General features: G+C 32.1%; 1 protein-coding gene across 1 annotated transcript; it reads right to left on the bottom strand.

The window, feature by feature from the left end:
• Window positions 1-3,036: 3,036 nt before the first annotated feature.
• On the bottom strand, window positions 3,037-5,065 carry LOC143917405 (pickpocket protein 11-like). Its single transcript, XM_077438912.1, has 8 exons — window positions 4,919-5,065; window positions 4,616-4,731; window positions 4,281-4,550; window positions 4,095-4,203; window positions 3,749-3,900; window positions 3,561-3,685; window positions 3,238-3,480; window positions 3,037-3,164 (listed from the first exon to the last, which is right to left on the bottom strand). Exons 1-8 carry the CDS (start codon window positions 5,063-5,065, stop codon window positions 3,037-3,039), a joined length of 1,290 nt encoding a protein of 429 aa, XP_077295038.1.
• Window positions 5,066-25,471: the final 20,406 nt, after the last annotated feature.

The following is a 25,471-nucleotide window of genomic DNA, read 5'->3' as shown; positions in this document are numbered from 1 at the left end:
TTATATACATAAATGTATGTATGTATATTATATGAAAATATCAATATTATTTAAGCGTGCATTAAGCTCGCCCGCACACCGATACACCCAATAATGATCATACATCGCGGTAATAATATCAGAAAGTGAGGCATCGTTTATGATTTTGTGCAGTACGGTTTTCGATGGAATATGCCGAGTGGGCGAAGGAGGGGCGCGGGGGTAGCTAGAAGCTTGGTCCGTACTGCACTCCCAACAGTATACACATTTCATGTTGCCTTCGTGTGCGCGCCGCGCCCTCGACACGCTCCTCACTTTTCGTCACTTCTTCTGAACCTTTTACCTTTCCTTCTACACCTCTTACACTTTCTACGTTTCTACACTTCCTTCCACACGTCACTTTAAGTATTTAAGATGGTATCAAAATCAAGAGAAGCTGAGCCAATGTTTTCAAGAACTTAAATATTCTTCCGAAAATAGTGATGAAACAATAACAGATTCTTCCAATATACTGAATACAATTTTTTATTTTAGTCAGAACTTTTTCACAAGTTAATTCCGCATGTAGAAATTATTTATAACCAGATGCAATCTAGTAATATCGATGCATTTTCAATTAAAGAAAACTTAAAAAGTTTTACTAATGTCATTATACAAATACGAGATTCTTATAGCGAATAGAAACCAAAAATATGTAATGCATATATTATCGCACATACATATTATAGAATCCAAAAATATGTGCGATGTTATTATTAAGGATATAAAAGCAAGATATACTTTTTCTAATGAATGAAAAGCTGTGATATTATTTAATAAACAAAATTTTGAAAAGTACTGAAAGAAAATGCCAATGGAAGATCTACTACTAACCGTTGAATCATATCCAATGCTAGATAAAGAAAAACTTCAAACTGAATTAGAAGTGTTTTACTCAAGGAAAGAAATGCATAGTATTAATGATTTATTAATATTTTTAAAACTTATTTTTGCAATCAATTTATCCAAAGTTCGTGTGGAAATAACAAAACTTATTCAAATTCTGCTTACAACTTCAACCACCTCTGAGCCAGACCGGTGTTTTTCATCAATAAATAGAATATAAGAAACACAATGGTTCAAGAAAGATTGACGGCTTTGTCTATGCTGTCAATTGAAAAAAATATGATTATGAACAGTGAAAAATTTAACGAAAAGGTGATCTTTTTCTTTTATCTAGAATCTAGACCTTTTTTCAAGGAAAAAAGACAGAAGAATCAATTTTTAAATGAAATAAAATACATATAACGTTTAATTGTGATAATTTTGATGTTAATAGTAAAATATAATCCAAATAAACTTTTTTTTTTTTTAATCAACCGCAGCACCCCCAGATATCTTATCTGCGAGCCGCCACTGCATGTAGCCCAATTAATTTAATTTTTGGTAATGAAATAAATAAAAATAAAAATTGATTTATTTGTGTTTGAATCTCATACATCAAAAAATCAATTTAATAAAAAACTATTTTAATTTTTATAAAGAAATTATTAAATATCAATTTCTTAGTGGATTTAATTCAATAAAATTGGAGACTCTGGTTGACACATACGGTAATACTAATGCAAATAATAATATCAGAGTGAAGATAATAAAAAGGTTATAAAAAAAGAAGTCGGCGTCGGTTGATTTTTTACGGCTCCGACTCCGCTTGAAATGCTTCGACTCCGACCCCACAGCTCTACATTTTTCCCAAAACTTTGATGTACATATGTAATACTGCATAATTATTAAATACATATTGTACCATATATATATATATATATATATATATATATATATATATATATATATATATATATATATATATATATATATATATATATATATATATATATATATATATATATATATATATATATATATATATATATATATATATATATATATATATATATATATATATATATATATATATATATATATATATATATATATATATATATATATATATATATATATATATATATATATATATATATATATATATATATATATATATATATATATATATATATATATATATATATATATATATATATATATATATATATATATATATATATATATATATTTATATATATATATATATATATATATATATATATATATATATATATATATATATATGTATAATGAAATGTGTATACTGTTGGGAGTGCAGTACGGACCAAGCTTCTAGCTACCCCCGCGCCCCTCCTTCGCCCACTCGGCATATTCCATCGAAAACCGTACTGCACAAAATCACAAACGATGCCTCACTTTCTGATATTATTACCGCGATGTATGATCATTATTGGGTGTATCGGTGTATATATATATATATATATATATATATATATATATATATATATATATATATATATATATATATATATATATATATATATATATATATATATCATATCATGTAATATCATGTGTATACTAGACGTTTATGAAGTAAGTACAATATTATAATTCATTTTTTTATTCAATCTTAAAAATCTAACATGTTGAAATTGTAGCCTACGTAACATTGCGATTCATAATTTAAAATAATTAATCAATCTCTGAAATATTCTGTACGTACATCATCCACACTGACACGTTTCACTCAAAAGTATGTACGTCCTCATATAATTAAATTAACTCTTAATTAACTACATATATTATATTTAGTACGTACGCTTCCCTCTCAAATAAACCACACACACGTCCCTCGCTCGTCCTCTATATATGGTAGATATATGCGAAAATGCTGACCGAAAATAAAAAAAAGATAACGTGCAGAGAGAGCGTGAGTGGACTTCTTTTTTATTTTTAGGAAAAACAGGATGACACAAACGGGATAAGTAAAAAGCTTACTTCTAAATCCTAACTGCCTTTTATTGGATTATGCGCCTCGCTTCGGTCATGTAAAAGTCATTAGTGGATCTACGTACATGCGATATGCGTAAACATAATATTGAAGCACCTACATATATACCGATTCGTGGGTAAAATTTCGCATGCATATTTTACATTATGTAAGCAATTTCAAAGCTCGGCGTCTTGTCGACGTCCCATAATGAACCAAAAGAGTCGTAAAGTGACAAAGTAGACTACTTCAATGATAGTCAAAAAAGAACAGCCAAGTAATAGTCCAGCAGCTCCTCCGCAGTTCACTACAAAGTTCGAGAATCAAATAACCTCATAAAAAATATTTAATTGCAATAATTATTCAACATCTTCACAAACCTAGAACTTCCTTTATTCCATACAAAACTTCGCGCTTCAATCTTATCTTGGGATACTCTCTTATACCGTACTTGACTTGGGTCCAGCGATCCCACTGCAACACGGTATCCTCGTAAATTGTAAAATAATTGGTATCGCAAGTTGGAAGACAATCACACCCTCCCTTCTTCGATACAGAAGACAGTGCTGAACGGTACGTGTAGAGACAACGCAGTTCAGAAAGTAGACAAATGCGTTCGTTTGCTACAAATTTGCAAATAAATTTTAGATAAAATCTTTTCAGTCACACTATAGTGATACATATGTACAATATGGTATCTTACGTAATGCTTTATAATAATGTGGCATACAACCGCATATCTCCAAAGTTTTTCGAGCTCTACACTCGACAGTGCACATACTATATGAATAAACTGGACTTCGACTCAAAATATTCTCCTCCATATATCTATGAGAAAAATATCATACACTAGATTTCTATTTTATGATATAAAACGCAATGTAAACTGACCTGCATTTTCTTTGGCTCAAGTAAAGTTCGCGCACTTCGTCTGTCGAATACAAATTGATCACCTTAAGAATTACAGAACGAAATGATAACGGTGCACCCGCCAGAGATTTGTCCAACGATTGGGGAATTTCCGTTGGACTGTGAAAGTATATCTGAAATATAATCCACTCTTGTTATTTTGCTGAATTATATGAATAAACAACATAAATTATTTAAAATGTATACAATGTGACATGAATTCATAGCTATGTAAAATCGGGAGAAAACTTCATACTATGAGTGCGTCCATTGGTGGATGGATTTCTCTATTTTGATTTTCTTAATTTTGAACGTCTTACCCACTTACCGTATAAGCTTCTGAGAAGTCTGACAGTTGAATAAAAAGTTCACCGTCCAATTGATGAGCATCGTAATTGGGTAGTTCTACGATTTCGTCCTTATTTCCGAACCTATATCTAAAAATTCAGATTCTTATATTATACATATGTATATAGTTATGTATGTGCAATTTATATTAAATCTCCGAACATACTCAATGGAATTGTACATAGCTATTTTTGAATTGATGGAATAGCATAAGCCCATCTCCACAATGGTTTTCTGTACTCTAATTGGCAAATTCAAAGACGTCAAAATTTGGGGTATAAAATTTATTTGAATTCTATCCATAATTTCCAAAAATTTCTCTGGAGGCACTAAAGGATTATCTTCCAATTCGGCATCGGTCACGTCAACAACGGATATTTTCACCAATTGTAATAAAAATATTCGTAGACTGTCTTTGTCTGTTGCGTTGTATTCTCTAAAATCAATTAAATCGGTTACTTTAATTTTATTGAATGCTATTTTTTTAATTAATATATTTACGCAATAACTTCTTCTAAAGCAGTTTCGTTTAAATCTTTGAAACAAATTGTAGCCGCAGGGAACGTAGTATTCCAAGATAAATGATCGCGTTCTAAAGAAATGACAGTAGGTGAAACCTATAATAAAACCTTTCATTATTATTTTTACACGTAAATAAAATGTAATCTGTTTTCCTATATTTTTTAATTCGTTTTTACTGTGGTGTTCTTACGGGGTTGCCCCCAAAGACGACACCAATGGCCTTATACGTATGTATAAATATTTAAAATATTATTTTTAATTTGTAATTCAAATAATGGTGACATTTGAAGATGCATTGTTGACCAATTTAGTAAGAACCATTTCAACAATGAAATCAGATAAATTGGCGTACTCTAATAGGAAGCGATTGACCTGGAGCACATATAATCGAAGTCTGGCCAGCAACATTGGATCAGGGATCAAGCCCATGACCCCTCAGTTGTAAGCATTGCACGTGAACCACTGAGATATGTTGCAACTAACTTCTCATATTAACATATAAAAAAATTCGGGTGTGACCAACCCATGACTTTATCTATGTATTTGAGGAATATAAGAAGGTTACAAAACAAAATTCGATATTGAACTGATGACTATGATAGCGATACAAATTGAGCGCAAATGTATGGAAACTTGCACAAAACAAAAGTTCTACTTCCGGTTGTCAGATTTTGTTCAAATTTTTTTTATTACTAAAAATCACTATAAGTATTATACTCATTAAATATCAAGAAAATAAAAATAATTTTAAAGGCCAAATAAAATAATGAAATATTGTTTTTAAAAAAAATACTGCTTCCGGCTTACGAATTCTGACCAAAGCCCTACCAGCTCTAAGTTAGTACATAAAGGATAGAAATATAAATTTTCAGCTTAATACGTTCAGGGGTGCGGACAGAGTAGTGGGCATAACATTTTTGACCTTTCTACGAGGAAAACAATCCCACTTCCGGTTCATTAAATTAAGTAATTTTTTTTTTATTTTTACTTAAAATCACTATCTTTATTATACTCAATAAATATCAAGAAGCTTAAAACAATTTAAAAGGTCAAAATAAAATGATGAAAAAATAATGAAATATTGTTTTTAAAAAAAATACTACTTCCGGTTTACGAATTCTGACCAAAGCCCTACCAGCTCTAAGTTAGTACATAAAGGATAGAAATATAAATTTTCAGCTTAATACGTTCAGGGGTGTGGACAGAGTAGTGGGCACAACATTTTCAACCTTTCTAAGTGAAAAAAATCCCACTTTCGGTTTATAAAATTTAATAATTTTTTTTATTTTCATTACATTGCTACAATAATTATACTTGAATTTTTTTGTGACGAACACACATGTTTAAGGGGTCGAAAAAAATAGTGGGAGAAAAATCGAACAAGATTAAACTGCCACTTCCGGTTGACAGATACTTACTAAATTTTATATATAACTTGGTATTAAACTTAAACTTTTAGATATGAAATTTCAGTTCAATAAACCAAAAGGTTTCTGAGAAAAACATAAAAAACCTCGATTCTCTAGAGTAAAAATACTACTTCCGGTTCAGATAGAAATATTTAAAAATATAAGGTTATAAAAATTATTATTTATATCATATTTAAAAAAAATTCAGTCTGATTCAGTTAGTTGTTTGGGAGGTAATTGAATTCAAAAACTTAAAAAAAAGAGGACACCTATAAGGGGAGGTACCATTTCCGGTCAACTTAAAAATTTGAAAAAAAATTACGACGTGTCGATAAGAATTTCATTAACCAATACTAAGTTTCATTTTGATAGGACTAACGGTGTTAAAAATATCCCCAAAATACACACACACACAGACACACACACACACACACACACATTTTTTCTAGATCATGAAAACGTGATCAGTGATCGATTCTGAGTTCGAATCAGTCAAAATCTCGAGTTCGAATTTTCGCATGATCACAAAACTTCATCTATTGTTACTACGTACATAGATAAAGTAAAAATATACAGTTTACACCTTAAAATTTTCAAATTAATAAATATATTGAATGAAATAAAATTAAATCAACTTACGCGATATCGATCAAATATGTTGAGAGTGATGGAAACAAAGCATACCCATGCTAGCATGACTACAAGAATCCAAAATATCCTAGAATATAATAATAGAATGTTTATTTTAACTTTGTGTGGAAATAGAATGTTTGAAGTGTAAAGATCCAAAAACGGAAGGCAATCAGAACGACATTATAAAATTAAACCAGTCAAAATCTCGAAGTTGACATTTCTCGCAATCACAAATTTTAATTTATTGATACTACGTAGATAAAGTAAAATTCATACGTTTTCCAATATATTGAGAATTTTATCTATATTATGCAGGTTAGCTTTATCTAGTTGAATTTTATCTAGGTGAATTTTATCTAGCATGACTTTCACGTAATACTAGATAAATTTTATCTAATATGCAATATCATTTATGTACTTTATTCGGAAAAAAAAATAAATTCAAAATAATCCATTAACATTCCAAACATTGCCTCTTTAATTTTTTGGGTAAACATTTTTTTAATTCATTAGTGTAAAATTATGTAACCTGCAAATTAATTGCTGGATTAAGGATTACACCTGCTGCGCAACTAAGCATGTCTTTAATTTAATTTTTTTGTAGTTTAACTATTTTTCATTCTACTAAACCTTTATAATCATACAGAAACGTTATACAATTTAACCATTCAACGAAATATAACAACATTATAATTAATTCAATCGCTATCCATTTAAAAAGTTCAGAACTATGTATGTAATTAATCTACATATGTAGATAAAAGGTATCATACCAAATAAATAGTCTATATAATACACACGTCATATAAAATACACACAAACATCTTCGAGTACCTCCGTATTAATTTTGTGACTTTTTGCGGCGCGTATTTTACGCAAGGGTTCGACTCACGTTTCAGAGTAATGTCGATTGGGTGCTACGAAGTGGTTTATTCCGTGCATGGAACCTGTGTTGCAGATCTCACGTACGTATTGAAGGAATAGGCGGAAAAATCTCCTCAGTCTGGTCATTTTTATAGCTCCTATCCATTTTTTGGCTGTCCCTCTGATGCCCTTTTGCACGTGTTTCTTCTGCTTCACCTGTTGATCTACGCCGACGGCGAAAGTCACGTGTCTCGTAAATTGCGCCTAAAAGTATGGCTTCTTCAACATGTGAAGATACATTGTATGTGCACAATAAGATATGATTTCAGTAAATCATTACCAAACTGAGGCTATTTAATGTTTTATGCAATTAATATGACATATTACATTCCGAAACCGGTACTGTAATAATATTTTTAATTTTAATTCGACTATGAACTGTTTTCAAATGTATACTTACCATGTTACGTGCTACTGTTAATCGTATCAGGTTCGAAATGAACTATGGAAAAATGGTAGAAAAATATTCCAAGTTTTTTTATTTTAATTCCAATTCAACTATATTCCTAATAGACCACTTAGGCAGTATTGAAAGGCACGGCGAGTTGCCTTATGGTTTATGCATCACATCTACATTGTTGGATGTTGTTCTAACCGAGGTTTTCGTATTTTGTATGTGAGGGTCGACACATTGGTATCGTTTCAATCTTGTTTGTCTACGCAACATATCAAAGGGACGAACTTTGAAGCGTGCTAATTAATTACTCGATTAAAATATGTTATTGTAGTACATCGCAGACGGAATGTTTTCCGAATTTCTGAATTACGGCCTCTTTTCAATGTCTTGGATAAATATAATTTTAAATAAATAATGCCGCTTGTGATAATTATTTTATCATAAATCCCTATTAGATTAAATACAAATGGTAATATTGGTACATTATGAATTACTAGACTAATGGAAAACATGCTCCTACTGCTTTTATCTAAATATGAAAATAAATAAAAAAAAAAAAGTGGTGTAAATCTTGTATTCATTTTAATTGTAGCAAAAATATATATTTTTGAAGTGTAAAACTCTTTGGTGGCGACAGGTGGCAACAGCAAGCGGAAATTGAACATAACGGAAGTAAGCTGCGGTGCCAAATTCAAATATTACCGTCTTTCGAATTTTCCAATTTTCGAATAAATATGGGATGAAAAGCATGTTTTATGAATGAAATCCAATTTTTCTATTACAGGTTTATACTAAGAAATTAAAAATGAAATCTGCTGGGAAAAACACACTTGCATAGTTTCCCGAATTTGTCCATTTATGTACATATGTACATATGCAGTAGACGATTGCATAAATTTATGCCCGATTTTTCATAAATGGTGTAAGCATTTAGTAACGGTAACCGGGCACGAACTTATGCTATCATCAAATAATCAAAATAACTTTAATTTGCGTCAATTTTTCATTATATAATTATAAGTATGTATATGTAGATGTTCATATGTACTTTCCATTAGAATGATATGTAAATATTTCTAATTTACACAGTAGACTTTTATGAATAAAAGGAACATTCTTATTAAACCATTTTTTTAAATCCCTGATACCATTTTTCCCAACTTTTTTTGTGCGACATCCTACTTCAATTCCTCAAAAATCTCCATGCTTCCCCCCCCCCTCCCCCGTTTTTTTAATTATATAGCTCAACAAATTCTAAAAATGAATTAAGGTCTTACACTATTAATACAGCCATCATAATTCATAAGCCATATATTTAGATATGTATAGCCCCGCTGTCTCTTATAGATGATCTGTTTTGAGAATTTCCTTGTTGTTGGAATCTTTTTTCAAATTTGTCAATAGCAGTAACAAAATACTAAAATTTCTCCCCGGTGGGGGGGGGGGATGCACCTCGTATTGGGAAACACTTTTATACCTTGCAAACGAGCAAAATATTTTTATTACTTTAAGTTAACATCTGAAAAGTATATTATTATATAATTCAATGAGGATGATAAAGGTACAATACAAAAACTGCTACCAAGGGGTTGGAGCGCATCCCAGATGTTTGTGGAAGAGCACGTGCCTCACTTGGAGGCCATTCTCGGGTTGAGAGCGGCCTCTCTACGTCCTCGTGTATTTGTATCGTCAACATTTTTGCTTGCTGGTGCTCTTCTCAGTATGTTTGACTTTCTTGTTATTATTATTTAGTAATATTATCATTATATTATATTTATTTATTTTATCATTCATTTTTATTAACTATTTATTATTTATATGAACGATGGGGATTGTTATTCTCCCTATCGTCTGGAATAAAAAGTTATTATTATTATTATATAATTTTAAACAAAAACATTATTTCATCAAACTTTACTGCACCAATTCAAAAACGTATCAGTTCATGAAATCAATAATCCCAACTTTTGACTGAGCAGTTGCCAAACTACATAATACATTTTGCCAACAATCGACAGTGACAACTTTCATTCTTATCTGTTACACCACCGGCCGACATTTAAAGTTCTTTACCACTTCCGGTCGAAAGGTCCGACTATAACTTCCGAATGAACGGAAATAGGGCTTACCTTGGGAAATAAATTTGCGAACTTTTCGAATCACCCGCATGCGTGCTTCGAGTGCCCTTATCGAATTTATTCGCCGGTTGTAAATGACTCGGTGGATCATTTACGAATATTTGATACTCACACAATAGAGTGGGGTCTGCGGGACCCGGCATGCATTATTCATCCGGCCTCGTACACCGCATTCATGCTCAAGTATGACTCTATCTAAAGTATGTATGTGGCCTGTGCCTCTAGGTGTATCGGTCGTCGTATCGATGAGAAAACGCTGATAAAATTTTATTATTTCCATTGAAGTTATTACTGTCGCTACATTACGTACTGTAATCACTGCTCTCCATCTAGCGAACGAATCAAACTTTTCCAATTTCATATAACTCGCATATGAATTTTGATGGCGGCTTTTGTGTCGCAGAATGGAACTTATGAAAAACATATACAGCATATATTTCGTATATAATGATACATATATTGCGACAATAAGTGAAAAATGTGATTAGTCTAGTCTCGATTCTGAAAGGGCCATTTCCAAATTTTATGTACAAACATACACATATTAAAAATTCATAGTTCTTTATCAACAAAAAATAAAATCAAATTATATCGCGCGTTCATATTACCAATATTAACCTATGCTACACCTTTATGGAATAACGCCTCCAATACTAACCAATCCAAGCACTAAATAATATAAAACAAACCCTGAAAAAAAATTATAAAACACCCATGTATACTAACCTGAAAAAACTACAGGCCAGAAATAATATTCCGTTAATCATAGACACTATGTACTAACAAACTAACCAGTAGATTTCATACCAGAGTCACTAATAAGTAATAACCATACAAATAAACTTGTGAAGAGTCTCGTTGGTTGCAAAAAGATTTCTATACCCTTCAGATATAAACACAGATTACCCAAGCACAATGTGCTCTATATCGTCGACTTTAGAGAGTCTTTAGATAATAATATGTATAGAATGAATTTCTTTGTTCACATTATTCCTAGCAAGGTAGGAAAAAAATATTTTCCTACATGTTGTGTACAAACTGTCAAATAGAGAAAGAGACATGTTGGATGTCTTTTAAATGTGGGTGCCAGACGTTAAAGAGCTAATTGAAACAAATAAAAATGACTCATTATATATATGTACATACATAATTGATCATATGATTCATACTATCGATGTACATACATATCAATCTATCACATTCAATCTTAATAATTGTGTATATGTACATTTTAAGATATTTTCATAGATATAATATGATAATCTAAATTATCTTTTACCCAGCCTACCCAGTTACTATTTACCGCCAATGTGTCAATAAGTTTATTTTCACATTTTATCTTGAAATGAAAAAAAATTATGGCCTTTTAATACCATCACACATTACTCATTCTTACCTACATAAATCATACTTACATATGTGCGTTATCTGAACGTATAAGGTCTGTTAGCGTCATACGCGTCCATATAGAATGTACTAAATAATACTGTCCGTACTTGCAGGATTCGGGTCGTGCTGGATAGGTATGAACAGACCTTTATACGTTATTTGAACAATTGTCATATACATACATACATACATACTATATGTACATATGTATGTACATACGGTTCAGTGAAGATTTTACAAAAAGCGATCTCGCGCACGTCACTAAAATATCGATCACGGAAAATCTGGCACCCAAAAACTCCATCAATCGGAAGCTAATCACGCGGAATATTGTACTCACGAGAACTCGAGTGCCAGATATTCCGTATTCCGTAATTTTTGTGGCAACGATTGTCGTGCGCTTGATCGCAATTTGCGCAATAGTCCGTTTACTGTACATACGGTGTCCCGTTATTGCACGGCCTCATTTCGGCGCGTGACATTTCGGCGCGCGACAATTCATATTGATATTAAAAAATCGCTTAAGATTTCTATAAGCTGAAATCAAGCAAGTATTAAAATAATATTTTGATAAAAAAAATATATAGAAAAATATTCTCATACAAACTGTGAACTGAAGTGTTGAGTAATCATTCGACACCTCTCCATCATTATTTCATTACTTTATCTATGTACGTAGTAACAATAGATGAAGTTTTTTCATTTTTTATTTTAACATATTAGCCACAGTGACATTACAGAGAGCTCTAACGCGTCACTGTGGCCAGTCATTCAATTATAACAATATAATAATAATATAATATAAAATAACATAACATCATTCTAATAATAATAATAATAATAACATATCATCACATTTATAATCGGTAAAAACAACTACTGGCGTTCCTCAACCCGGACAATGGTAGTATACTAAAGTATTTATTTATTTTGCATACAAATTTTGTTTTTTTATTTGGTTTTAATTTTGTTAATGCACTGAAATGACATTGCTTCGAAATATTGGTGTTCCGAAATATTGGTGCACCGAAATGTCGGTGCGACAAAATTTTGCTGCGACAAAATGTTGGTGCGCCGAAATGTCATTCGCCTAAATGACGCCGCACTCAGATGTACCACGCCGAAATGTCTGGGTATATGTATGAATTATTTCCAATTGTATTTGGAATAAAAGCACGATGCACAATAATTGGATACACATAGGCACTGTTTGATTTATAGCATTCAATAAAATACAATGTGTTCAATGTTAACCTATTTACATACATTGTCAACAAACGATGGAAAAATCAGATTGCGTTTTCGTAGTAATTATATACATAATACAAATGTTTATGTATTCAAATGATGGCTATTTTTATTTTTCGACATTCCCATACACGAAGAGCAAACAGTACACAGAAATTTTATCGCATAATTTGATCGTAAATTATCCTCTAACTACACCCATTCAATGCGGTGGCCATATATTGTAATGAAAACATCACAAAGGGAAAAATTAATGCATCGATAATGATAGGTTGTGTGTAAACCTTTACAGCTGAAATCAATCACATTGATTGATCGACTCGAATTGTTATGCCGATCAACCACTGAAACATTTCTTGCTTGTATACATGTATGTATGTAATAGTAAAATCTTTAAAGGGTTCATTCTATCAACAAATAAGGCATATTATGTACTCTGTATTTGCATAGTGATAGATATGCATATGTTGATGTATACATATATGTACGTATATATCTTATTGAATAATGAACAAAAAAAGTGCTTAAATAGTACCGAAGAAAATGTAAAATTTGACTAGGTTTATATTTATTATAACTCAAGTTCATGAAAATATTAGTAATTTCCAGTTATAAATAGCAAATAATAAAACATTCGAGGAATATGGCGTTGTAGTGACATATTTTTATTCTACTAATGATGCAATTCAATTCTTATAGTATCGAATTTCAACATTTAAAGGCATGCTTTATGTGACTTATTTTCAAATAGAAAAATTTTAATGATGGAAAATGTTTTCATCGTATCAAATAATAATTGCAAACAATTTTTTCATTGTTTCAAGAAATAATTCAAAACAAGCTTTTACTAAAAAAAACTGATTTAAAAGAACATTAGCGAATTTGTAAATTTAGTAAGGATATCATCAACTGCTGAGACTTTTATTCCGTCATTAGCGAGACATTAAACAGAGTAGGATGAAAAAATTTGGGCACTCACAATTATTATTACAAATGCGAAAAAAGAAACTCAAAGTCTAATAATTTAAGTTTTCCATTTCCCCAAAGCGATCGAGATATTTTCTCAAAATTCATTATTTCATTTTATTATATTATTTTGACTCGTTGTGTTTTTGCGTTCATTTTTCGACTAATTACTTTCTCTGGGTCGATTGTTAACACGGTAGATCCCGTCACGCCTGAAGTAGATCATCCACTTTCTTCGTTTTCGAAAAGCAGTTTTCTCCGATTTTCCCTGCTGGAAAGTTTGCGCGAAACTTTTCCACGGGGAGGCGGCCCTTCACAATCAATTATATGCCGGAGGGGGAGTGAGGTGCAATTTTTCACGGATCACCTGACTGTTTGGTTAACTTACTTGACAAAGTGGATCTTTCACCATAAATTATCGACGGGAAAGTTTGTCCCAAATAGGAAGTTCGCCGCTGCTTTGGGCGTCTACAATTTTGATTCTGAAAACTTCTGAAAAATATATTTGTCGACGTTGTTTCGATGAACTTACAATAGAGGATTACATTAAATATCACCAATTTTCCATTTTAAAATTCAAATTTACCATAAAAGAATTATCATCTCGAACAGAATGTGGTTTCAAGTCGTTCATTGTTGCAACTGAAGCCACAAATGCAACAAAACTGCTCGTGCAAGATTTTTGGCCGACCGGAATTGTTTTCAGACGTTTCCGAAAAAAATTATATCAATGGGGGACAAAATAACAAACTGCGTTGAGGTCAATGTCTGGAGGGAAAGCTACTGGTTGCGACAGCATCAGCACGGATCATGTTCTGCATAGTGGCAAGAATTTCTTCGCCATATTAGCAAGGCTCTTCAATTTAATGATTATGAATACTTTAACATTTGAATACTTGAAGAGTTTTCAAGGACGATTATTAATCTTGTCCTCAAGTCATCAAAGCTTGATGGTATCGTACCATTGACAGCCATTGACAGCTATCGTACCATTGCTCTAACCACCATTTAATCTAGAATTCTAGAGAAGATTGTGGCAAATTGTGGCTACCTCTTGTCAACTGATGAATAGTTTGAATTCAAGAGGCACTCGTCGATGTATATGTATGGCCATCTACACTCTAAAACATGTAGTGAATTTTTATACATCGCGAAAAACTTCCGTATACGCCTGTTTTCTTGACTTATCCAAGTTATTGTGGCATTGCAATGCATGCCAGGTTCAGCTTTTGTATACATAAAAAATCACTTTATACATATGTTAAATTTTCTTCCCATATAATTTCGTACATGACACATTTGATATGAATATGCCAATTGTACATAATACGCTGTTGTTCAACAAGTCAGCAAAATTTGACGGCTATTTATTTATAGGTATATACATTTATTCATATGTGGTGCAATTAAAATTCGTCGAGGAGGTATACACGCTATAAAGTTTGAGAAACTCCTACCACCGTATACGTCAAAATCTGGCATTCGTTCCGGCCCAGCGGCTCTGAAACGTTTATTTTTTCGCGACCCTTTTGTGATGCGATGTGCGCGGCACAGATACGTCCAACCGAGCGACGCTAACTTCCGTTCGGCTCGGCATCCGGAAGTCACGCTCCGAACACATTTTCCTTCGCAAAGATAATCCACGACAACGATCCTCAAACTTTGCACTCGTTGAAGTTCATTCACACACCATACATGTAACAACTTTACATAATATGTATAACAACAAAACTTAAACGGTATGATGATTTTTCAACGATTAAAAGAATTGAAGTTCGGAACCTTGAGATTATTATTTAGGAAGATGTAGAAATATAATATTATATTATTATATACATATGCTGATGATACATACATACATAATACTACTCAATACCCAAATAAAGTTAATCAGAGACTATCTCTCACATAACATACTATCGGCATATCGTCAACGATAATCTTTATGTACTTAAATATATAACAAATTGAGTATTTATACATTCATGACTAATTGGTGCGATGACTCACATTCAGTCTGCAGTATTTGCATGAAATTGTATGTGATGTCCCGTAAATGAAATTATCAATCCCTACTAATCCTTACCTACCGGAAATAATTTTGATGAAGATATTTATTTCACTACAAATCCTTTAAGACCCCATACGCACTTGCGATTTTTTTATATTGCGATCACTTAGTCGCCAAAATAGAACATACAGTTTTAAGTACGCACATGCAACCTAATAAAGTCATTTTCTATGGTTTCTGTCGCGCAAGAAAAATATCGCGCGATTGAAGGTCGCGCGTGCGTATGGGGACTAAATTTTAAACTTGTAATGAAATGGACAAGTGTGAAGACTTCTAAAAATCGATATAACATTCATAATAAGTTCAGAAAATGCAGGAGATCACGATGTGAGCACTGACTAGAACATACATATGTACATATGTATTTACATGCTCATGCTCATTTATAAGCGGACAGCCGGGTGAGTTTTGTGAGTACAAAATTATGCTGGAGATGCGCCGTCACCATGACGAAGACACATACATATGTTAATTTGCACGCAGACGGCCGGAGGAGCGAGTGGGGATGGAATGAATGGGCTGAAACGATAGCGACAATAGCCTCGGGTGTGGTTCGTGTATCAATTTGGTTCAACGGGTACAATAACAATATCAATTACGGGTACAACCTATAGAATATCTTAAAAAAGGATGCTTATTTAAATATTCACTTTTTATATCATAAAATTTAGGTTTTGGGCCTTTTTCGTATTATACTGTTTATTGTCGTTGCTTATTTGCCCAGAAACTAACAAGTTGAAGTTTTAGTCATATGTTATTCATGCCAAATTTTACAATATTAGAGTTGCGAATAAGTACCTGTGTTTCGCAAAATTTAATATGTAAACAGTGTGGACATATTCAAAAGTTTTCATTTTTAAATAATGTCATAGTGTCGTAAGATTGAATAAAGTCTCTAGTGTTTCACAATTGTCAAGACAATCAACCTACCTGGTTTAATTAAGTGCAGCAGCAACAATATTTAAGCGCACTGCAATTAACTCTTTAGTTTTGCTCAATTAATTGGGAAGATAAAAATTTACATATGACAGAGTATACTTATGTTTGTACAAATTTTTAATCATAAGTATCACCATGGGCAACCTAAAGTGGCACCTATAGGTGAGTTTAATATTTTAATGTATAAATGAATAAACAAATAAATATGTAGAAACTTTTCTGGTGTCAAAATTTTGTAAAAATATTGAAATACTGTATATTTCTGTTTTTAATAAATAAATACTGTATATGTATGCATATGTTCATACGATAATACGATAAATATTACTAAGAAAAATAATCTAAAATAGACGATGATCACTGGATCAGTAGCTATTGAAATTAACCAAAGATGTATTTTGAATAATAAAAAAGTATTTAAAAAACGTCATACAATTTATACAATGCATAGTTGCAACTACATTGTAAATGCAGCACAGTTTAAGCATCTCTGGCGTGCAAGATGCAATCTACATTCATTTGGAATGTTCAATTCTACTTTGTTCCGACATATGATTTCGCGCGGTGAACAATTTGCACAATGGCCCAAAATTATGGTAGACATGGGAATTCCATTGCATTTCATCCAAATACATATATGTATATACATATATATATATATATATATATATATATATATATATATATATATATATATATATATATATATATATATATATATATATATATATATTTATATATATATATATATATATATATATATATATATATATATATATATATATATATATATATATATATATATATTATTATATCCTAATTCGGAACAACATCGGCGGGTATTTCCGCCGTGGTTTGGGTGCAAACTTATAGCTGATGTTCGTGCAAAATGGTTGTCTCATAGAAGATGGAAACGTAGCCAATCATTTTGTGACTATGAGAAATTCCGGACTCTTAGGAAGATCGTGAAACGTGGTGTGAGTGAGCGATATACTGTCTATCTTAATGAGAGTGCTATTGCGGTTAATCCTAACCACTTTTTCAGATTTATTAAGAGTAAGCATATTTCACATGGTCTTGAGCATTCATTCTCATTTGGTAATAAAAGTTTTGACGGTCCTGAGATCGCCAATGCTTTTGCTTCATTTTTTAGCTCTGTCTTTGACCAGAGAAAACCATCCCTTAATGCTAGTTTGGCTTCACAAATTGGTACTGAGGGTGTCGGTATAGACATTCCGCGGGTATCGCTGGGAGATGTTAGGATGGCTATTATGAAGCTGAAGGGGTCTGTTGGGCCTGACGGTGTGCCCCCTGACGTATTAAAGGTATGCTGTAATTCGCTTTTAGAGCCTCTTCAGTTTATTTTTAACCTTATTCTTGCTTCTGGTAATTATCCTGAAAAATGGAAATTATCTAGAGTCATTCCTATTCATAAGAGTGGCTCTAAAAATGAGGTTGAAAATTATAGACCTATTGCTATTATCTCGGCTATTCCCAAAATTTTTGACATCATCCTTCACCGTTTGATTCTTGCGCAGTTTAAAAGATTATTGTGTGATGAGCAACATGGTTTTACACCCTGTCGTTCCACTACCACTAATCTCGCCTGCTTCACACATTTGATCATGTCTAAAGTTGACGTTGGTCAGCAAGTTGATGTAGCCTACTTTGACTTTCGTAAAGCCTTTGATCAAGTCAATAATGACGCTCTTTTGATCAGGTTAGCTGAAGTGGGTTTTTCAACGCGTCTTCTTAAACTCTTTGCTTCTTATCTTAGTGATAGGAAGCAATTTGTTAGATATGGTCTTTATGAATCTCCTTCATTTTTTACTCGATCTGGTGTTACTCAGGGGTCCACTTTAGGCCCATTACTATTTACAATTCTTATTAATAACCTCCCTAGAGTTTTATGTAATGCATCATGTCTCTTGTTTGCTGACGACGTTAAATTATTTTTTGCTGTCAAGGATGAGAGGCAAGCTCTCTCCTTCAAGCTGATATTAACGCTGTCTTGGAGTTCAGTTCTAGTTTAGGCCTTGAACTTAATTTAAACAAATGTGCAATTATGAGCTATGGACGTGCACATTCACTCTATTGTCACGGATATTCCATTAGATCCGTCTTGTTGAAGCGTGTGGAATCTATTGTCGATTTGGGTATCACTTTTGATCCTCAGCTCACCTTTCACAACCATATCAAAAAAGTCGCTGACGTTTCCTTTCGTCGACTTGGATTTGTTTTGAGATATGCAAGATTATTCTCCAATCCTTTGTCTTCTCGCTTGCTTTTCAATTCGCTTGTGAGAAGTAAGCTAGAGTATAATGCGATTGTGTGGAATCCGCATGAAGCAAATTACTCTCTGATGATTGAGAAAGTGCAAAAAGCATTTCTTCGTTTCCTATATAGGAAAGAATATGGGTATTACCCATATCTCTACCCCACTCCTTTCCTTTTGGGCATGCTTGGGTATAATTCCCTTGAACTTCGGAGAAACTTCTCATTAATTCGTTTCGTTCTCCTGCTCTTACGTGGTAATACGTCATGTCCGTTGTTGCTGGAGCAGTTGGGGCTTTATGTCCCTATTCACTATGTGCGTGGTAGACATCATCATTTGCTGGCTGTACCTCCTGCCCGCACAGTCCTTTTTCGAATGGCTCCTATTCCAAGAGCTATCCGACTTCTTAATGAAATCGTTGCTGCCGAGACTGAATGTGATATTTTCCACCTTAGTGAGCGTAAATTGTCGGAAATTACTCTAACCCATTTATCTGGTAGTCTGCGCTCATCATTGTTTTCATGATTGATTGTGATTTATGAGTGAAATTTTGATTAACTCTCTTCCATTTGGGCCTTACAGGGATGTTTTGTATTTGTAGTTGTTTCTTACATATTTATTGAAACTGGCTGTAGGTGCAAGGCATTCCTTATGCTATATTTTATTTGATATTTTTACTTTATCTGTTATTATAAATGCTATTTTTTATGTATGTATGGATGTATTTATGTTTATGTTAATTGTTATTTTGTTTTTTTTTCTTTTTTGTGTTATATTTTTTGACCATTGTGGCGCTTTAGGAATTCCTGTTATGCCACAATGGTCTGTTTAAAATAAATAAATTAATAAATAAATATATATATATATATATATATATATATATATATATATATATATATATATATATATATATATATATATATATATATATATATATATATGTATATATATATAGGAAGTCCGCTGGGTAGTAGGGAGGATTGCAGGAGAGAGAGACAAGTAAAGACGATCTCAATTCAATCTTATGTTTATTTAGAACAATCGGTAATCGATGCGCGTACGCAACCGGCGCGTCAAGGCGCGACGCCTACTACTACTGTCGCTACCGCACACGGTTCAGGGGTACCAACCTTAACATTAATAAATACGTGTACCAACTGTTCGGCATGAGCCACATCATTATACATAATTGTAATCATTTTTATATTAATATCCTATATATATATATATATATATATATATATATATATATATATATATATATATATATATATATATATATATATATATATATATATATATATATATATATATATATTTATATATATATATATATATATATATATATATATATATATATATATATATATATACATATACGTACATATGTATATATGTGCGAACGCGTGCTCTTTATTTTTCTCGAGATAGCTAACCTAATAATTCATAATTGCACGCAAATGAGCTCATTGCACTCGAAAGCAAAAGCTTAATTTATAGTTGCCTTCTTGTGTAACCAATATGATTCGCATAGCGATGAATAGTCGAACATTTTTCTTAGGGGGGAGATTCGCCTTTCTCTATTGAAGGAGTGTGGAAGGGAGCGAAGTGTACTTAAAAAAACATATGGAATATTATTTGGTACATTTTTATTATTCCAATTTCTCGAAAGAAGATAAGTGGAATCATGCCACTTTCAATTGTAACGCCTCATATAAATATAACATAGAGAGGTAGTTAGTAGCCGCCCCATCAGCTGAAAATTTTTCAGTAAACTTAAAATAGTCAAAAGTTATTTAAGTTCTTCAATGCCTCAGGACAGACCAATTAATTTGTTTCTATATAAAATATATATACTGTGGGATTTGATGTGTGAGTGAATTAATGTGTAATGAGTCTAATCTTGGGGGGTGGTGTACAGGCAGTGGTACACATGTGTGTTCACTATTATGGGCTGGCAGTAGTGCTTCCAATCCCGGAAGGTTTCTTCAGCACCGGGATTGCGGTGCTGGGAATTTCCGATCCCGGGATCCCAGTGCTAGCACCGGGATTTCAAATGAATAAGAAAAAAAAGTTCAATTGCATGTTTTCATATTTCAAAAACGTTGAATTGCATTTTGCAAATTCTCCCGATGTTTCACACAAAAAATACTCCCATATTGGCGTACTAATTTTGAGATTTTAACTACATTCTTTAAATTTTCGGTTCGCATCCAAAAATTTCTAAGATTAAATAAAACACATCCGAAAATGTAATTAAATAAAGTAAAAAAACCACACTTTGATTCGTTTTTTACAAACAGTTTGTACCGTCTAGTAATTATTCATCGAAACAATCCGCCTAATATAAAAAAAAACTTACTTACTTTATGTAAAAAATTCGCATGTGACCAACTTACGACTTTATCTATGAAAACAATCCCGCTTCCGGTTTATTATATTTAGTTTTTTTTTTTTTTTCATTACATTGATACAACAATTATACTTGAATTTTTGAATTTTAAGGTTCGACCGTTTTTTGTTAGACGTCATCGCGCAAAACATCTCGCAAAAAATGGATAACTGGGAACAGATGTCGATTGTTTTAAAATCGAAAATTATTATAGCTCGTGCAGCGAAAGCTGGCACGTACCAATACAAACACGTATATTGTGTCCGTGAAGATATGAATAAGATTTTTTGTATCTGTTTTCTAGGACAATCAGTTGGTCCCTTTCATACGCACCCACTTTACGAGCATGACAGAAACAACAATTATTTTTTGTATTGCTCAAAGTGTGCACTACAGGGTGATTTTTTCCAGTTTCACTGGTCAGTCACCGATCAACCCCCACAAACTGACGTAACGCGTTCTTATATTGTTTGCTAATTGGTTAATTGGAGTTAGTTCATTAGAATTAGTGGATATATGATAATAAAATGCTTTGTAATAAAATTGGATCTGGGAAAACACTAACGGGACACTCTCGCGAAATTGTGTATAATGTTTTCAACTATTTCATGCATCGTATAGTGAATAGTGAAAGTGACGAAAGAAATAGTTTTATGAAAAATTTATATACTTCAACTGCGGAAGCGACTGGTGTTTCTAATAGAAGTGTTCAGCGAATTGTTTCTGAAGTACGAAATCAATTTGTGGTGGCTAATAAACCGCCAACATCGCAACCTTCAATATCGGAGCCATCAACGACACAACCTATATCTTCAGAGTCATCAGATCCAGCAGCATCCACATCTTCATCGACTGTGCGAGTTGTTTTAAGGACTTTTATTTATGACAAGTTCTGACTCGGCCACAAAATTCTGAAGCCGACAAACAATTCTATGCAAAATAATGAAAAAATATTTTGATGGTCTAGGCACCCAACAGTAAACAAATTTGAAGTGAGCAAATTAACAACAAAGTGTAGCGCTTTCTTTGCGAATTTATTTTATTATCTTTGTAACGGTCGGGACTTTACTAATACTAGCCGACAAAGAAGAATGTCTATACATAATAATGAAAAGGACTGCATAATTATCAAAATTTGAACACTTTTAAAATCACTTATTTCCTGTTTAATATAATTCATATCCTATATTTTTTTCTAATTTTTTAATTCTTATTAATTTTTGCATACATACGTTTGTTTTACTTATAATTAAAAAAAAAACGCTATTTATCATTTTATTCGTGACACGTATTCAAATATTAAATAAATATGCCATCCAAATTATATCATAGATCTTAAAAACATTACACGATCGGTTGAAATAAAATATATAAATATTAGCGTGTTAATTTCAACAGTCTGTATATGAAAAATGCATTTGTGTAAGTACTGTGCACGCGCCTTCTGTAGCTAATATACCTATACGTTATTCGAAACAAATATTTCTATACGTGAAAAATCTAGTCGAGTGAGATTTAGAAGGAGCCAAGATCGTCGATTTTTGAAAAAATATTGAGAAACTGTTACTCTGGGGAGGAAACCTGGTAACGAAAGACGACGTGTTCTAAGTGAAAGATCTAAGTGTTTGCGAAGATCGTCGTATCAAGCACATAATGCTAGAAAATCCATTCAAAACAGCGGTAGAAATTCCAGCAGAGCTTCAAATATCGTGTGATATTTTCAGAAAAAACATTGAGGAAGTGACTTTCGGAGCATGGATTTCGGCCACAACCCTGCCAAAAAGCCGTTACACTTAAAATGCGAAAAAATTATCTAAATTGGGCTAAGAACCATAAGCATGATTGATGATTAATGATTGGAAAAGGGTTGTAGTTTCTGAAAAATCGAAGTTCAATTTCTTTGGGCAGGATGGGATGTGCATGGTTCGTCGGAAAGTTGGCGAAAGATCCCGCGCGGAATGCATTTCTCTGATCGTCGCGCATTCACCCCATTTAATGGTTTAAGGGTGTATGATCGCATATGGTTTAGGATCCCTGATCACTATTGAGGGAATAATGAATGCAGAAAAGTACAAAAGTGTTCTTTTAAATCTTGTAATTCCAACGATCGAGAAAATAACGCAACATTTAAAAATCCGATTTATCAAGCGATTCTGCACCATGTCATTGCGCTCGAGCACGGAGTACAATTTAGATTTTTTTTTGCCTAAATCTTTTACTAAATGATTTATAATATGCTTTATCACTTACAGATCCCAAAATTTAAAAACATACTGGGCATCAAATCATTAGAATGGCCGGGAAACAATCATGATCTGAATCCGATCGAAAACCTATGGGTTATTTTAAAGAGAAAATTGGCAAAACGACATGCATCAAATACATATCATATAATTCCTTAAAAATATAACCGAAACTTGGGAGAATGATATTACGATGGAATGTTTAATTTCACTTTACGAAATCAACGTATATTGGCGATTATTCAAAATCGAGGCGGCAGTACGAAATATTAAAATATAATAAGTATAACATTATCCAAAAGTAGTTTTATTCACAAAAGATCTTTTCAATACCTCACAAGGAATATTAGCTTTAGAAATCTAACAACAAAAATGGTGTAAGGATAGTCTGACCCTCATAAATTACATAGGCTCAACTTTGGCGCAAGTACCATAAATGACCAATTTTCATTTCTGCATCTATTCCAAGAATATCCTGTTAACTATTTCCATTTTTTTGCTTAAATTAAAGTTTACTAATACACCTTCAAACATTCTTTGAAAATTACAATACTGAACATAATTTTTAAAAAATTTAAAAATAATCGAGTGCGGCATTTTCTATGTCTCTGTACATATGTATGTCGACTGTACATATATCATTGAAAATTTTAAATGAGAACTAGAGAATAAAACAAAGCAATCTAAGTAAACGTTAAAGTCTCGTATTAATAATTCGCGTCGTTTCTAATTAACTTTCACGCGGTGTGAAAGGCCGTCCAATTAAATCGGATTGCTTTTCCGATCGAATTATTTGCTCCCTTTCCTTCATTCTGTAATGAATAGAACGACAGACGTACATCCGTCTTAAAATGTGACTGCATCCTCTTTAGTAGTTGTTGGAATTTCAGGAAATCAAGATCGATATACACCGTTCCGACACTCTTAGCACTATTGTACACTTCGAGGAAATTGCTCGAATAAAATCCACACAGATTTTTTTTCAAGGATCAATCTTTTTAACCCATTTCACGTGCACCTATTATATATATATAAAAATATAAATATATATATATATATATATATATAAATATATATATATATATATATATATATATATATATATATATATATATATATATATATATATATATATATATATATATATATATATAAAATAGCATTTAATATATATATATATATATATAAACAGCATTTATATATATATATATATATATATATATATATATATATATATATATATATATATATATATATATATATATATATATATATATATATTTATATATATAATAGATTCACCTTTTTGAAAATATTCATTTTTCATGTTTTTCGCTAATGTTTTGCTTAGTAAATTAGGTGATTAAAGAGAGTTGGGGGAAAATTCTGGAACTAGAGTCATAAGATCGCATTTCGATACTTTAAAGCCGTGACCTTTTATGTAGGAGTAGCTAACATTCTGAATCCTGCTCAATCACACGCAATTAAGCATTTTGCCGTGTACTTTTACTTGTTGCGGTCATGAAATCAAAACGTCAAAAGTTTTAAAGATTATAAACTCTAAAGAGTTATCCCAAGGTCGAGACCCATGCCCTTGAGATTTTTATGCCAGAATTGTGCGATGTGAAAATTCGGCAAAATCGTTGATCTAGAAAATATCGAGAAAAGGCCAGCATATTTAAATATAATTACCAACAACATACATACATAGTTCAGTGGTTAATAATAAAAACTAAGGGGTACGGGTTCAACCCCAGATCCAATTTTGCTGGCGAGACCTTGGATATTAACATGTGACTACAGGTCGATCA

The sequence above is a fragment of the Arctopsyche grandis genome, chromosome 1 (genome assembly GCF_051622035.1).
Source record: "Arctopsyche grandis isolate Sample6627 chromosome 1, ASM5162203v2, whole genome shotgun sequence".
Taxonomy (NCBI): domain Eukaryota; kingdom Metazoa; phylum Arthropoda; class Insecta; order Trichoptera; family Hydropsychidae; genus Arctopsyche; species Arctopsyche grandis.
Note: the sequence above shows the minus strand (reverse complement) of the source record. Positions and strands in the feature narration are given on the sequence as shown.

What these genes read in the sequence shown, in the direction of transcription:
- LOC143917405 (XM_077438912.1), bottom strand. Translation starts at nt 5,065, where the DNA reads ATGGGCTTGATCCCTGATCCAATGTTGCTGGCCAGACTTCGATTATAT. An exon ending in GCTTTAGAAGAAGTTATTGC is followed by an intron (nt 4,551 to 4,615) that starts GTAAATATATTA and finishes AATTGATTTTAG; the next exon opens with AGAATACAACGCAACAGACA. An exon ending in ACTTCTCAGAAGCTTATACG is followed by an intron (nt 3,901 to 4,094) that starts GTAAGTGGGTAA and finishes ATTATATTTCAG; the next exon opens with ATATACTTTCACAGTCCAAC.